The sequence below is a fragment of the Oreochromis aureus genome, linkage group 3, assembly GCF_013358895.1.
Source record: "Oreochromis aureus strain Israel breed Guangdong linkage group 3, ZZ_aureus, whole genome shotgun sequence".
Lineage (NCBI taxonomy): Eukaryota > Metazoa > Chordata > Actinopteri > Cichliformes > Cichlidae > Oreochromis > Oreochromis aureus.
This window is the reverse complement of record NC_052944.1, coordinates 86,290,232-86,306,508: the sequence shown is the minus strand read 5'-3', so window position 1 is coordinate 86,306,508 and position 16,277 is coordinate 86,290,232. Positions and strand designations below refer to the sequence as shown.

The 16,277-nt window shown below is 39.8% G+C and overlaps 1 protein-coding gene across 2 annotated transcripts; it reads right to left on the bottom strand.

The window, feature by feature from the left end:
* Positions 1–11,844: 11,844 nt before the first annotated feature.
* LOC120437763 (P2Y purinoceptor 14-like) lies at positions 11,845–15,928 on the bottom strand. Of its 2 annotated transcripts, none has more exons than XM_039608314.1 (4): positions 15,240–15,928; positions 13,953–14,067; positions 13,593–13,852; positions 11,845–13,401 (listed from the first exon to the last, which is right to left on the bottom strand). In XM_039608314.1, the coding sequence occupies exons 2-4, from the start codon at positions 14,055–14,057 to the stop codon at positions 12,741–12,743; spliced, it is 1,026 nt and encodes a 341-aa protein (XP_039464248.1). In that variant the 5' UTR covers positions 14,058–14,067; positions 15,240–15,928; the 3' UTR covers positions 11,845–12,740. The 2 variants fall into 2 exon arrangements, with proteins under 2 accessions (XP_039464248.1, XP_039464249.1); XM_039608315.1 differs by having other exon boundaries at positions 13,953–14,162; positions 15,240–15,320.
* Positions 15,929–16,277: the final 349 nt, after the last annotated feature.

Below are 16,277 nucleotides of genomic sequence, written 5' to 3'. Positions count from 1 at the left end.
TTCTCAGAGTGATGCTGTGACTGTAGATCAGGAAATATACAGTGACTTCACACTGCACACTGACTTAGTTCCTCTTTGTCTTCACTGTTAAACTGTCAGAACATATTTCCACTACAGATGAGTCATTTTCTGATCAGCTATTGCTACACTTCTTATTTTAGCACTGACTAACTTTATTACCACTGATTGATTTTTTATTAATGTCCTTCATCACTTCATCACCACAGCTAACATAAGACAGCAACTTCAGCCAATTTAAATTACACTAGTGAAACTAGTGAAGCGAGATCGATCAACTGCAGATCAGACAACAAACGACGGAGGCTCCAGAAAAGTGCAATCAAACGATGAGTTTATTGACAACAATCATCAGCATATGGCTTATTTGCTCTGATAAAAATACACTGGGTTCTGGTTTTATAGCATAGAGGTTCACACCCCCACATACACGTCAATACAGGTCAAAAATACATTGTGTACAGTCATTGTTTACAGACAAGGGTACATCTTGTACATCTCTAATAACTGTAAACAGACATATAACTTCTCTTTTTGATAACACCTTCCTTTTAAGGTAATAACTTCAAGCTTCAGGGCCTCTAAGGGCTAATAATTGACCCTCGTCCTCAATCTCTAAGTAGACAGAATTGCAGCAGGTCTCAAAAAGAAGCAGAAGACACTTGGGCCTTCGCTCAGGCCTGCTACTAGATTTATGTGTATTGTAAGCATGCATGCAATTAACCTGCTATGTTCTCATCTTCCCTCAACATGTATCACCTGGACACTCTCACCAGTGAAGCTTATAACCCTCTTGGATAGAACATCAACTCTAAACAAGCACAGATATGCAATGTGTATAAACTAAACTAAACCTGTGAATAGAAAGGTCAATGTGATGACAAACATATTCAATGCAATATGAACCCTGTAAACAATATTACTGTTAAAATAATACTGTAAACCATGTTATTAATGCATTCATCATAAGGCAGATTATATGATAGCAATAAAAGAATCTCTGAATCCCAACACTAGTGCCATGGATCTGCAAAAAAATATGCAGATGTTTTAGCATTAGGGATAATGGTATTCACTGGCATATGTTAGTGTATTGTCATTTTGAGTTTTCTCGTTTTGTTTAAAAGGTAACAGATAAACTCAAAAGTGCCACTGACACCACTTACAGTCTCCTGTCTCTTTCAGACAATCACCCTATGTTCCCTCCTCTTCTTTAGGCAAAATCCAAAAATGTCCTTCCACATTCCTCTTCCTAACACTACACCTACCAAACACCTCTTCAGCTGCAATCCTCAAAGTCTAAAGTTGCCTTCAGCACGATAAGTGTTGCCACGTAAGCATGAGCCCTGGTACAGGAGTAGAAGTAAAAACAGGAGGCAAAGAAGTCACAAACACTCTTTTTGGGGAAATTCATCTTTTCAAGCTGTTACAACATCATCCTTTGTATAACCTGTGACGCTCTGAGCCACTGCACTGATGTATGATTTGAAAGACCAAGACTATCATACACTCGTCTCACACTGTGCACATGCTGGGCGATATTTCTGCTACAGGCAGAATGATAGTTGCACTAGACTGGTGATGTTGCAACGAGCTTGACAGAGTGGCAAAGTGGAAGTGATCTAAAGCTTGGATTAGTCACCAAAAACTTGGGAACCAGACAGATGTGTAACTATAGATGTTTCTTATTGAACTTACACATGAGCCTCATTTGTTCAGACTTTTGAGGAAGCACAAATGGTGAAACAGCAGGAGGAAGTAGCTGGTGTGTTGCAACATATGAGAAACATACAAAAACTCTAAGACATAAAAATGTTTTTAAAAGACGAGCTGACACACAGAAAAACAAAACAAAACATGTCCTTAAAGTCAACTCTGAGTTTGATTCAAAAATCTGTGTGGCTGATTAAGAGCAGTTGAGGTGTTCTTTTTCCTCTTGTATACAGACATTGACCATCCAGTGGTGACTGATTTAATGCATGTGCTGCTGAAGACTTTAAAAGACTTTATAAGGATTTAGTGAGTAAACTAACCACACTCAATATGTGTGAGGTCGAAAAAAGCCCTTAAGAGGCAATAAATGCATACATGGGAGGTCACATTGGTCACTACAGTGCACCGGCCATATTGTTCAAGGGTAGCGACCTGCAACTCCCAGTGCGTGTAAGTTGGTGGAACCTGAGGTTTATACAGATTATCAAACGGTTTGGTTTGTTGCAACCCTGGAATTAAGACGGAAAAAGACGGAATCGTCTCTCATTCAGAGAAAATATTACGTGTTTCGTATTGAGCTGAAAAGGAACACAGTTTGTCCAGTACTTCAGCTAGAATGAAAAAAGACACAAAGCTGGAGTTATTCTTTCGTTACGCTGCACAGCTGCCTCTTCTCTCATTCTCTCCTCTCCCTCTCCTTTCGCTACTTCAATCACGAAACTGATCAATGATCAGCTGATTGGCTTTTCTCTCTTGTTTGTTTATCGCCCACTTTGTGCCAGAAAGAGGAAACCGCCGGATGTCGCGCTAAACAACAGCAGCAAGTTTAAGCTTGATCAGCTGTTGTTAGAATTTATTTAATATTAATTTCTAGTATCAGCTGATGTTTGCTGGAGCCACAGCTGTAAAGCTGCTGGTCATGATATCGGTTTGTATATCTGGTGAGAGGGAAACATGCAGATGAAACCAGGAGATGTCCTTACTGAATCATCAGAGCTGAACAGGTGATGGAGAAACAGGTTTACCTTTTAGGTGACATGAATGACTTGAAGGGAAGTTATGAACTGTTTCTGAGAGACAAATAACACCAGGATCAGTAGCTGACAGCTAGTAACTGTGCAGAGGCGGATCTAGCAAATTTTTGCCAGGGGGGCCAGGTAGGGCATTAACAGGGAAAGGGAGGCACGAAGAAATACTTTTCTTTATTATTCTCATTTAAAATATCTAGCTTTTAATAAATAATTATCTGAATCTTGCGAACAAAGTTTTTATCTGACATAAAATGTATAGAAATCATACATATAACAACAAGACAGTGTACATCACTGTCCCAACAGCATCTGTTTTCCTTCAAAGGCCTTATGCTTTAATACCTGGTGGGCCGATCTCTAGTCAAAATGCCCGGGCTGATTTTTCTGTCCCAGTCCAGCCCTGGGCACGACACGCAGTGAATTAATCTGAGAAGGTGCATTAAAAAATAAATGGCCGCGCCAGCTGTGCACATCGCAAATTAGCTCGCATAGACAGCTGTGCCGCTTCCTAATGATGGTATCTTAGCTAACAACCCCAACTACCAGATTCAACTTGTAATTGGCTAAAAATAACTTAGCCAACTGGTGAGAGGGACGTTGTTAGCTTTCCACATTCTGACACTTCAAAAGCTTCAGGAGCTTTCTGCTCACTGCAGCATCAGCACCACGGACATACACGGATACATCCGTAGACTCGAGACAATTCACAATGCGTTTTTTGGGACTTTCATACGGTGGCCCTGAAGTGCAAACCACAAAAACAAATCACAAAACGCACAACAAATTGAAAAGCGCAAAAACAAATTGAAAAGCGCAAAAACAAATCACTTAACGCAAAAACAAATTGAAAAGCGCAACAACAAATCACTTAACGCAAAAACAAAAACCAAACCGGAAGAGGTAGGTACCAATGCTGCAACAACAGGCATCACTGATTGGATGATGGATCCGGTAGCCTTTTGAACCGGAAGTTGTTCTGTTCGGAAGTTTGGTGACTGCTCTACCAACTTTTTTCCACAACTTGGACAAAACATGTTGGCTGTATCCCAATTCAGGGTCTGCAGCCTTAAAGGCTGCATTTTAAGGCCGATTACGTCACAGCGGCGCGCCGAAGGCTGTCCCAATTCAAAGGCTGCTCGAAACGCGGCCCTCAAATTCGGCCTTCATTTCCCTGAATTTTAAGGCTGTGGCGGTGTAGCCTTCGTGGCCCAACATATCTCACAATTTATAGCGCGGCAGTCACTGTGGATAATTTTGCCGCAGACGGCAGAAGCGTAGCGGCCGAAGAGTAAATTGTTAAACGTAAGTACTTAATATGATGTCACTTTTTTATGTGCAAATGTTTAATAATGAGGAACATTAAAACACTACTGTTGGCCACATGTCGGCAAAGTTATTTGCCATTAGCGATGTTTGTACTTTCAGCGTTTACTTTGTTTTAAAGCATTTAAAATATAATAATACAATAGTTGACCTCAATCTTACAGAGAATGTGATGATTTTATGGATAATTAAAGTCAGTCATATATCCACAAACACAACAAGCTGAAAGTCAGTGATGCTGCTCGGTTTGCAGTCCTGAATATGACGGCACAAGCAGGATTCACTGCACTGTCAATGTTAGCTATGTTATATTGCTGCTTCTGTTCGGTGGTGTCGAGCCAAACGGACTTTAACGTGTGTTTGAACGAGCTGACGGTTCACTCGTTAAGCAGAAAGAAAGATGCTTTAATCACAGGAGTCACACATGTGTCCACTGGACCATCTGGGAACTCTTCTTGTTTAGCACTCGTAATAACACAAACACTAAATCCTCCTTCTCTTGTGCTGTTTTGTAGCAGTGTATACACCTGAGACTGTCACCTGTCTGTCTGTCCTGCACTCTCTCTCTGTTTCTTTCTCTCTGATTGTGGAATAAATGTATGAACATGTATTTATAAGTTACACTTGTGTTTGAATCCTGCAGCTTATCACACATTTGATTTCCATGTGTGACAACTGCAAGTGTCCAGAGTGAGGACAGACTGAGGGACCCACTGCTACACATCATCTGTGAGGCTTTGCACCCCTGATGATCCACCAGGACAAACTCAGCAGTGTGTGAGGAAGAGGAGGAGGAAGAGCCAGCAGCAGCTGACAGATGGAGAGAATAGACAGACTGTTCCCTGTTTGTGAAGGACTGCTAGAAACATTTAAAATAACTAATTGTCTGTCCTGAATCAGTCTTATTAGGTAATGTTCACATAATGTTATCATTCCAGTGTTTTCAGTGTGGGAGAAAGTACTCAGGGCCTTCAAGTTACACACTATGAAAGGCAGCAACAAGTTTAATGTTCAGAAACCTAAAGTATGTATCAGCAGCAGAATGGAGCTAAAAATAAATGTTTGTTTCAGTTCTATGAAGCTTTGAGTATTTTGGATTAGTAGTACTGCTGTGTTTGTTGCATCATATTTCTGTAATTGTTTATATGCTTTATATATTCTGAGCTAAGCTGATCTACAGTGTTACATCATATTCTATAAGGATGTTATGTGTTTGTATACTTTCTGCCCAGTTTGACCCATTTAGCAGAAGTCAGCCTGTTTAAGGCTCTGATATCTATTCTGTATGACTTAAAGCAGTTATGACATGGTCTGATTTTCTCACCCAATAAAGGAATATTTCATATATCAGTCTGATCTTCATTCTATCAGAAACAGTTATCACAGCTCGTACATTTTCTTTTTACACATATATGTAAGCATTGAGCCAAATTTAGTAATGCCAACATATTACACGGACAATATTTGTCTCTTATATATAATACATCTGTATATACACTGTCAGAGATACTTGTCTTTGAGTGAAGATTTAAGGTGATAGGACATATAAATAACTGCAACTTGAATCTTTACTGAAGCTCAGTATTTGACACAGAGTTCACTCACATGAATTTCACTCACATGTGCTGTACCAGTGTACCTGCACATGTGATGTGACAATAGAAGTGATTTGATTTGAGAGTTCAAACTCACTGCTGTAATAACTTATGATTAATATAATAACTATAATATTGGCCATATCATATTTACACTGACTTTAGTCTCATGAACAACATGAGCTAATTGTTATTTACTAGCTAATCTTAAATGACTGTTCAGTACAGATATGAAGGCCAGCAATCATATTTTACAGTCCTGTGGTCTCAGCCTCAGATACGTATTAAATCACACAAAGCTCGTGTAGAAACAAACACACGAACAAAATATGTTCTCCTTCATTTCCGTCAAAGCTGTATGAAACGTTTCCAGCGGTTGGTGTTATGGTTGCTAGGCAACCTGGGCAGCGCGACGGAGGCTAGACCGTCCCATTTCACAAGCCTCGCACTTCCGGCCTTAGCGCGTTTTTAAAGCACGCGGCCCTTGAGGATCGTTGAGGCTGCGTGCTTTAAGGCTGCAGACCCTGAATTGGGATACAGCCGTTGACTGCTCTTTCTCATAACCACGTTCGGCAGAACAACTTCCGGTTCAAAAGGCTACCGGATCCATCATCCAATCAGTGATGCCTGTTGTTGCAGCATTGGTACCTACCTCTTCCGGTTTGGTTTTTGTTTTTGCGTTTTGTGATTTGTTGTTGCGCTTTTCAATTTGTTTTTGCGCTTTTCAATTTGTTTTTGCGTTAAGTGAATTTGTTGTTGCGCTTTTCAATTTGTTTTTGCGTTAAGAGATTTGTTTTTGCGCTTTTCAATTTGTTTTTGCGCTTTTCAATTTGTTGTGCATTTTGTGATTTGTTTTTGTGGTTTGCACTTCAGGGCCACCGTACTTTCAGGTGTATGGTGCAACGTTTTCTTTTCTGATCTAACCAGAAATCTTTAATGAGCAGCTAGATTTGTCTCACATTAACTGGCTGAGTTAATGCCAGTTAATGGAACATCGAAGCAGCTGTGCGTGTTCATGGAGCTTGCATTTTCACCTGCTGGAGTTTAACTGTCTTCAGAACATTGCAGAGGCCTTATTCACAGCATTTGGCTCTACATATCTGTGTGAGCAGTTTTTCTCTCACATGAGTGTCCTCAGGTAGCCGTCTGAATGCTGGACACTCTGAGACCTGTGTCTCTGAGTGGGAGACCAGAGATCACATTAACATGTGTATTAGCAAACATGTCATATTGGCCTAGTTTCTTTTTCTTATCACTGTAGTGAGGAGACAATAAATATCATTTGCGTTTTCTGTTGTACAGTTAATTTGCTGTTATGGATAAAACAAGTCTTTTTTTGTTTCAAAATAGCTGATAACTATTTGATGATAGCTGCCAACATCTGCAAACAAATATAATTCTATAAAGTCGTTCTATATAGTGTGTAACTGTTAATATAGAGCGTTATTAAATTTATGTCTAATGCAGTCATATGGCACATTGACTTCTGAGGAAATTTTAAATGGCACTCGTCATCAGAAAGATTGCCTACCCTTGCTATATACAGAATGACCCGAGACTGGATTTGAACCCAGAACCTTCTTGCTGTGCGGTGTTAACCCCTGCATGCTGTCCTCCTTCACTATTCACTATTCACCACATTGCAAACAATCTAATCTTTAACTCTTTATTTCTCCCTACTTTTCTGAATTAATAATTTGGACTTCTACATCTTGTCTCCTTTCACAGTTGCTCTGAATAAAATTATTTGATTGCTGAGTAACATCATGCGGGATGTGTTACAACCAGTGTTGGGACTAACGCGTTATTAAGTAACGCGTTACAGTAACTACGTTATTATTGTGGTAACGAGCACGGTAACTAGTTATTATGCCAAAACCAGGAACGCGTTACTCGTTACTGGGATTTAGATAGGCTCGTTACTCGTTACTTCGTGTGGTGGATATCGTGGAGCTTCCACAGATTCAATAACATTAGCAAGTGGTGGAAGCCAGCAGGTGGATGAAGGAAAAGGGAGGCAAGAGGAGAGACCCGAAGCGGCCGCCGGTCCGCGTGTCAGGTAAACTGAACTTCAGGTAAGAAGTTATGACCTGCAGTCTATCTGAGTCAGATATAAACCAAGTTTAGGTGGAGTTTATTTTCGGTATCCTGACATTTTCGTACTGCGTGCTAGCTAGCATGACGGAGTTTCTATACAGCTGGGTGGGTGCTATGTTACTGATGTTGAACTTTATTTTGTTCATACGGTTAATTATTAGAGTTGCCAACCGTCCCCTAAAAACAGAATCGCCTCGTATTCAGAGAAAATATTTCGCGTTTCATACTGAGGTGAAAAGGAACACAGTTTGTCCCGGACTTCAGCTACAATGAAAAAGACACAAAGCTGGAGCTGCACAGCTGCCTCTTCTTCTCTCATTCTCTCCTCTCCTGTTTCTACTTCAATCATGAAACTGATCAATGATCAGCTGATCGGCTTTTCTCTCTTGTTTATTTATCGCCCACTTTGCGCCAGAAAGAGGAAACCAGCGGATGTCGCGTTAAACAACAGCAGCACGTTTAAGCTTGATCAGCTGTTGTTAGAATTTATTTAATATTAATTTCTAGTATCAGCTGATGTTTGTTGGAGCCACAGCTGTAAAGCTGCTGGTCATGATATCAGTTTGGTTATCTGGTGAGAGGAAACATGAAGATGAAACCAGGAGATGTCCTTACTGAATCATCAGAGCTGAACAGGTGATGGAGAAACAGGTTTACCTTTTAGGTGACATGAATGAGTTGAAGGAAGTTATGAACTGTTTCTGAGAGACAAATAACACCAGGATCCTTTTCTAAGTAGCTGACAGCTGGTAACTGTGCAGGGGCGGGTCTAGCAAATTTTTGCCAGGGGCCAGGTAGGGCATTAACAGGAAAGGGGGACAAGGAAATACTTTTCTTTATTATTCTCATTTAAAATGTCTCGCTTTTAAAAAAAAAAAATAATTATCTGAGTCTTACAACAAACAATTGATAGATTGATACATATATACCATCAGAACAGTGTACATCACTGTCACAACAGTGTTTGTTTTCATTCAAAGGCTTTATGATTTTTCCTATAATGGTGGGCTATCGTCCCAGTCAAAATGCCTGGGACGATTTTTTTGTCCCAGTCCAGCTCTGTATGCAGCTCATCTGCAGTCTGGTGTTACCTACATCTTCCTATTCAGAAGGCAGAATTTCCAAGTTCTGAGTACAATCAAAAGCACCACGACTGCAGTTTTTGTGTTGGATGTAAAAGCAGGCTAGAATCATGGCGGTGGTCAACGACGGTCCAGGCGTGATTTCTCTCGTGGAAATGTGCACATTATTTTTTCCTTTCTGTTGGTAGGTGGCACAGTGCACTTGTGGCAAGTAAGCAAGCTAGAAGACTGGCAATCTTGCTGGGTATCCAGTTACAGAAGCAACACATTAACAAGAGAATTCTGAGTAAAACCAAAGTTACTTTCCCTAGTAACTAGTTACTTTGAAAGTAACGAGTAACTTGAAGTAACTGAGTTACTTTTTTAGAGAAGTAACTAGTAATGTAACTAAGTTACTAATTTAAAGTAACTTACCCAACACTGGTTACAACACACACGGTCGGTTTGCGTGTTTTTCTGTAAATCTGAGAAACCAGCTGGACTCACCTGTATTTGAAGTATCTCTCTGTACTTTTCTGAGAGCATGAAAAGCGTCTTCAGTCGTTATGTCTTTGTGGTTTCATGGTATCATTGTAAATCAGAAAACACACTGTGACTGCAGCGCTACCGTAAACTCTGATGCATTTCCTGTTTGCTATCACTGACATTGGTGCACAGAAAAGTCACACATAGCTTGCTGATTAGTTGCGATAAACAGGTTGTATGCTTTGAAAAACTATGTAGACAGCAATTTTGATGAACCTACTGAGTGTTTTCTTTAGTTCAATTAAATTAAATTCACAACAACAGTTGTCTAATGATGTTTTCTATGTAATGCACCGTACAGTCTTGCTGCTGAATATAATGCTTAGAAAAAGGTATTTGATGCCTGAGAATATTTTCTGAATATAATGATGTGCTAATCACAGTTTATTTTCAAATATAAATATATCGTCATGTTTGAGCATAAGGTTCTTCATCAGTTCACCTGACGCCAGGACACCATGGGCCTCAGCCAGTAAGACATCTGTCAGCATGTATTCAGATTAACTTAATGTTCACTCACAGAATCCACCTTAATATTTGGTCTTTTCAATCAAGACTGGTTAAAAGTGGTTTTATTCAGTGTCTGTTGTATCACGAGAAGTACAAAAGATTTGAGGATCAAAAATGAACCTGACTCACCTCTGATTTTGTAGCTTTTTGTGAGAAGGAAAAGTTGCTTTAGTCGTTCTCATGGTGTGATGGTATCACTGTAGATCAGGAAATGTACAGTGACCACACTGTTGCTCTCCCCACTGACGTATTTCCTGTTTCTTTTCACTGTTAAACTGTCACAAGTTATTTCCCAGATAGATATGTGTTTGCTACACTTATTCTTTGAACTTTGACTCAGTTACTTTATTACCATTGACTGATTTTCATTTGAAAATCTGAAACTTCAACATGCAGGCTGAAATACCTAAGGATCAAACCACTGACACTGAGGTGATTGGTAGATGATCCACCCTAACTCCTGAGCCACAGCTCACCCAAAATCCCAGCAGAATTACAATCTCTTGTATTTAGTTTTATTGTATTGTATTTTGTATATTTATTTTTCCCAGAAGAAATGGATGAAGAGAGGATTTTTATCAAGCTTTTCCTAATTTTTATGACTAAAAGTTTTTCTCTGTCATCATTGGTCCAGCTTTACACCCAATATCATTAAAACCAAACTCTTCAACTTTGACTAAAAGGAATGATTGGTGTCTTTTGCTTGAATTGAACCAACTTAACAGCTGTCAACACCGAGAATGTCTATTGTCAAAAACAACATGCCTCCTCTTCTGCTTCTCCCTGTAAGGGTTGCGAAGGAAACTACAGCCTATCCCAGCTACCATAGAGTTAGAGGCAGACTCATTCTAAGTGAGAAAAATTTTCTTCAATTGAAAACGTTGGAGGCCTATCTACTGCAACCATACTCGCTGCCGTTGGCTGATGCCCTTAGCCGTCGGTGCATTGGTGGATCTCAGTGTCCGGGGCTGGGTGCTCAAGTATGTACCGGCTCATTCTCTGTGGCTGCTTGGCAGGGCCTGGTGCCAGTGGCTTAGTTGGGCCCCTCCAGGGGGTGGGGAACCTTTCCAGGAGGAACTATTGCACCTTTGCCTCACTGTAAATAAATCCACTGTCTTCTTCAAAGGAGTCCTGCATACGAGTCCTGTTTTTCCTCACCAACCATGACAATATCAGTGCAGGGACGGGGTAGCTCTTTCCAACTTGCTGGGAAAGACACATGACACGTGAGATTAACAAAAAGTCCTTGCATGGTTGCATCTACCCACCCTGCCACAGCAATCCAATAAAATGCCAAGGTTGGCACATTGGCCTTGGCTGCACCACTGAGAACCACCAATGGCCAGACACCATATAATCACTGGGACAGGAGAGAGACCATAGAAGTGAAAAAGGTGCAGGATGTAGGGTACTGACAGTACAGTTCCCACCCCGGGACCCCCTGGAACCACACCAACCAATAAGTCTTACAAACCATATTCTGGCGAATATTTGATTTTTACTTGAATGACAATTTTTTATTTTGTGTGACATCAGCAGGTTGTGAGTGCACCTCACAGTCCCAAATTAAGTGACTCATCAGTCAGATTTGCCCACACCACTATCTTGCACTATTCTGTACTGCACTGTTCGACTCTGGATGTGTATTGTACTTATTCTATGTACTAATGTATTTATTCTCTTTTCTATTCTTACTCTATCTCTATTCAAGTACAATGCTTTTGTACTTATATTTAGTTTATCTATTCTGTGCTCTGTATAGTTATAAATATGTATAATTTAATTTTTAATTTTTCAATTTTAGTTTTACAGTTTGCACCTTTGATCCAGGAGGACAATATTTTGTCCCACTGCATACTTGAGTAAATATTGACAATAAAACTTGACTTGACTTGACCACACCAACCTCAAAACATCTGTCTTCAATTGAGCCAAAAACATGAAGCACACGCTTATTTTTACATTACATAACACAACTTTGACATATTTGTGGAAAAACTCTAAAGTAGGAAAATGGGTTATATAAATGTTGTTGTTATTTATTCATAAGCAAAAGGAATTCAGTCATTGTCTTTTCTTTAATTTTCATTATGAACTGTACAAATTACTGCTGAACGGGATAAAAGTTCCTCTTTACATTTAAATTCGGGGAAGGGAGGGAAATGGAAACAGATAGGGAACACAAGCAGTAGACTTGAGACAGAGGGAAGCAAAACTGAACCCACTGAACACAGGGTGCAAAATAAAACAGGAAACACACTGAGCCGCAGACTAAGACACACAGCTTGACACTGGGTTCGTTGAAGAAATAGACATGGATTCACATGACATAGAGGGGAGAAGAGGAAAGAAACACAAGGAGGAGAAGCATGGTAACAAAAGAGAGAGACAGAAAGATAGGACACGACTAGGAGCTGGAGGGCAAAGAAGACACACAGATAGAGAGGGAGCGAAGGACACATAGATGAAGACAAAGGTAACCTAATAAACAACAATAAACAAAAGCAAATAAACTAAAAATTCGCAAACATACTCAGCAACGTAAAATGTAATACTAAATTGTATAAAACTAAATCATTGAATCATGTGAGCCAAAGATCCAGAACCATATGAAGAACATTTGAATTTGACCACAGAATGGTTCAGTTCATTCATACTAAATCAGCCTTTGGGCTCATTCCTGAAAACTAGAAACATAAACACTGATGCCGTCTCTGTGGAAATGTTTCTGTGTTGACTTTAGCTTTGTTTGGATTTCTGACTTGTGGTTTGCGAGGATAAAGGTCCATGACACTGATTTTATCAACTTGTAAACAAAATTGAAATCTAAATGTACATTTTCACAACTAACTGGTTGAAGTCACTGGTTCTAATGTAATGATGTCCAGCTTGTCCCTCCTGCTCTCATTCTCCTTGTTTCTAGTTGTATGTTGGGCTCTCGCCTTTCTGACCTTGTCCCAAAAAGTGTTACTGAGGAAAAAGTAAACAACAGGGTCCAGGCAGATGTTGAAAACTGACACCATGGTGGTCACCTCCTTCAGGTAGAACAATACTGGACCTACTGAGTCATCGCTCCACAGAAACGCAAAGGGAAGACGAACCAGGTGATAGGGGACAAAGCAAACACAGAAGATGCTGACCAGCACCAACATGTTTCTGCGAGACTTCAGCAGCTTCTCAGTGCCAGAGGAGGCCAGCTGTGTCTGCTGTGCCTCCAGCACTCTGCGGGAGATGCTGTAATAGAAGAAGACCAGGGATATGAAGACCAAGAGGAAGATGAAGGCAGAGAAGGTGTGGAGAATTCTGAACAACAGGCTGACTGATGGAGTAAACAGGTGAACGCAGCGGCTAGGATTAAAGGTCAGAGGTTTCTGGGAGCTGAAAAAAATGATAACATAGACGACTGTTGGAGCCAGGAGAAAAACCCAGGTGATGACAGAGATGATTCGTGCAGTTTGCACTGTCTGCAGCATGTGAGTTCCTGAAGGATGGATGATCCTTAGATACCTGGAGAGAGACGAGAAATAGGCAGAATACAACTTCACTAATCAGTCACAAAGGTGCCTAATCTGAAGAAGTCAGTTAAGTCAAAAACATACATTCATGCTTTTGTCAGGAGCACATTGTAGTGGTTAACCACTCAATCTAGTTTTTACATTATCGTTAACTACAGCCTTAAATAAGTAAAGGTTCCTTACCTGTTGGCAGCGATGTACCCCATGAATAGTATACTGGCATACATGTTAATGAATAAGGCAGAAGCTCCAAAGCTGCAGTACAGCCTACGAATGATGGGAGAGCTGCTGGCATAGTAGGTAATGCGGAGTGGCAGACAGAGGCAGAGCAGGAAGTCAGCAGCTGTCAGGTTCTTCAGGTAGACCATCAAGCTGTTGGATACCCTAGGCCAATCTCGACAAAGATAGACCTTCAATGTAAAGCCATTGAGGAGTAAACCCACCTGAAAATAAACAGAGTGGAAGGAAAAGAAAAGGATTGGTACATACACCGGCACATAAACCAATTTCTAACAGAGCACAATTGGATAATTTGAAACTTACTAGGAACACCAGACTGTAGACCGCCATAAAGTATGGGTTAATGGATGTCTCGTCAACATCATAGGTCTGGTCCAAAGATGATGTCATGTTTTGGGGGGCAACCATGGATCTGGCACTGAAAATAAATCCAGTTCATCTTTGAAATGATTCACCTCCACAGTCTCTTGGTTTGTTGTATTAAATAAATGTTGGATTCATTGCCAAGAAGCACTGTTACAACAAAGAAATAGTCAACCAAACACAAATTTATCCACTTTTGTGTAAAGTTTATATATATTTATATGTTTTACTTTGCTGTTTTCATTGTCTTAAAGAAATGTGAAATCATATTGTTTCCTATGTTTTTGTTGCTTTTGGCAAGCAAATTAAGTTTACATGTAACAAAATGCGCTATATAAATAAAATGACTTTGGCTTTAAAAGCGCTTCATATCGGGGTAGGTCTGTGAGTCAGCAGTTTGAGTTTATTTTGCATTTTTGATTCCTTATGTTAATTGACCCTGTGTATTGGCTCCGTTTCATACCAGCGTGTCCCAGCCTTGATAAGAAAGTATAGCTGTATTAGTTATTTCCTAACAAAACGTCAGGGATTTTTTGTCTAAAAAGAAAACAGGTTCTTAACAAGCAAGTTTTTGCACAAGAAAATTAAGCTCATTCTAGGAATATATATCTAATTTTTTCTTAATAAGATATTTCAGCTCAAATTGAAGTTTATTTACAGGTTACAGACTACACTGCAAAAACAGCTCTGCTTGAAATAAACCAAGTATTCTTAAATCAGACAAAATTGTCTTGTTGATAGCCTTTGCTTACCCCCATTGGCAGATTGTATTTTCTCAAAACAAGACAATTTTGTCAGATTTAAGACTATTTGCTTTATTTCAAGTAGAGCTGTTTTTGCACTGTAGGAATATTTTAACAGGTGGTCACAGACTGTTTCTCTCTATATTCTCTATATATGCTGGTTTCCTTGAGACAGTAGGTGCAGACCATTCAAGTTAAGTTCCACTGACAGATGAAACCAGCAACATTAGTGCCATGGATCATAATGAATGTTCTTAAACATTATCAACATATTTAAGGTTGTTCGTCAGTGCACTTGGCACCAGGACATCCTCAGCCTTAGTCAAAGGAACATTTGTAATCATATATTCACATTAGTTTCCTGAACACTGGCAGAAGCAAGCTGATTATTTTTGTCCTTTAAGTGAGGATGGTTTAAAACATCTATTTTTTCTTAACAGTAGAAGGATTAAAGATGTGAGAATGAGAAAGTATCAGGACTCACCTCTGGTTCTGCAGCTTCCCGTGAAAAAGCTCTAAAGCTGCTTTGTCTATTCTCAGAGTGATGCTGTGACTGTAGATCAGGAAATATACAGTGACTTCACACTGCACACTGACTTAGTTTCTCTTTGTCTTCACTGTTAAACTGTCAGAACATATTTCCACTACAGATGAGTCATTTTCTGATCAGCTATTGCTACACTTCTTATTTTAGCACTGACTAACTTTATTACCACTGATTGATTTTTTATTAATGTCCTTCATCACTTCATCACCACAGCTAACATAAGACAGCAACTTCAGCCATTTTAAATTACACTAGTGAAACTAGTGCCATGGATCTGCAAAAAAATATGCAGATGTTTTAGCATTAGGGATAATGGTATTCACTGGCATATGTTAGTGTATTGTCATTTTGAGTTTTCTCGTTTTGTTTAAAAGGTAACAGATAAACTCAAAAGTGCCACTGACACCACTTACAGTCTCCTGTCTCTTTCAGACAATCACCCTATGTTCCCTCCTCTTCTTTAGGCAAAATCCAAAAATGTCCTTCCACATTCCTCTTCCTAACACTACACCTACCAAACACCTCTTCAGCTGCAATCCTCAAAGTCTAAAGTTGCCTTCAGCACGATAAGTGTTGCCACGTAAGCATGAGCCCTGGTACAGGAGTAGAAGTAAAAACAGGAGGCAAAGAAGTCACAAACACTCTTTTTGGGGAAATTCATCTTTTCAAGCTGTTACAACATCATCCTTTGTATAACCTGTGACGCTCTGAGCCACTGCACTGATGTATGATTTGAAAGACCAAGACTATCATACACTCGTCTCACACTGTGCACATGCTGGGCGATATTTCTGCTACAGGCAGAATGATAGTTGCACTAGACTGGTGATGTTGCAACGAGCTTGACAGAGTGGCAAAGTGGAAGTGATCTAAAGCTTGGATTAGTCACCAAAAACTTGGGAACCAGACAGATGTGTGACTATAGATGTTTCTTATTGAACTTACACATGAGCCTCATTTGTTCAGACTTTTGAG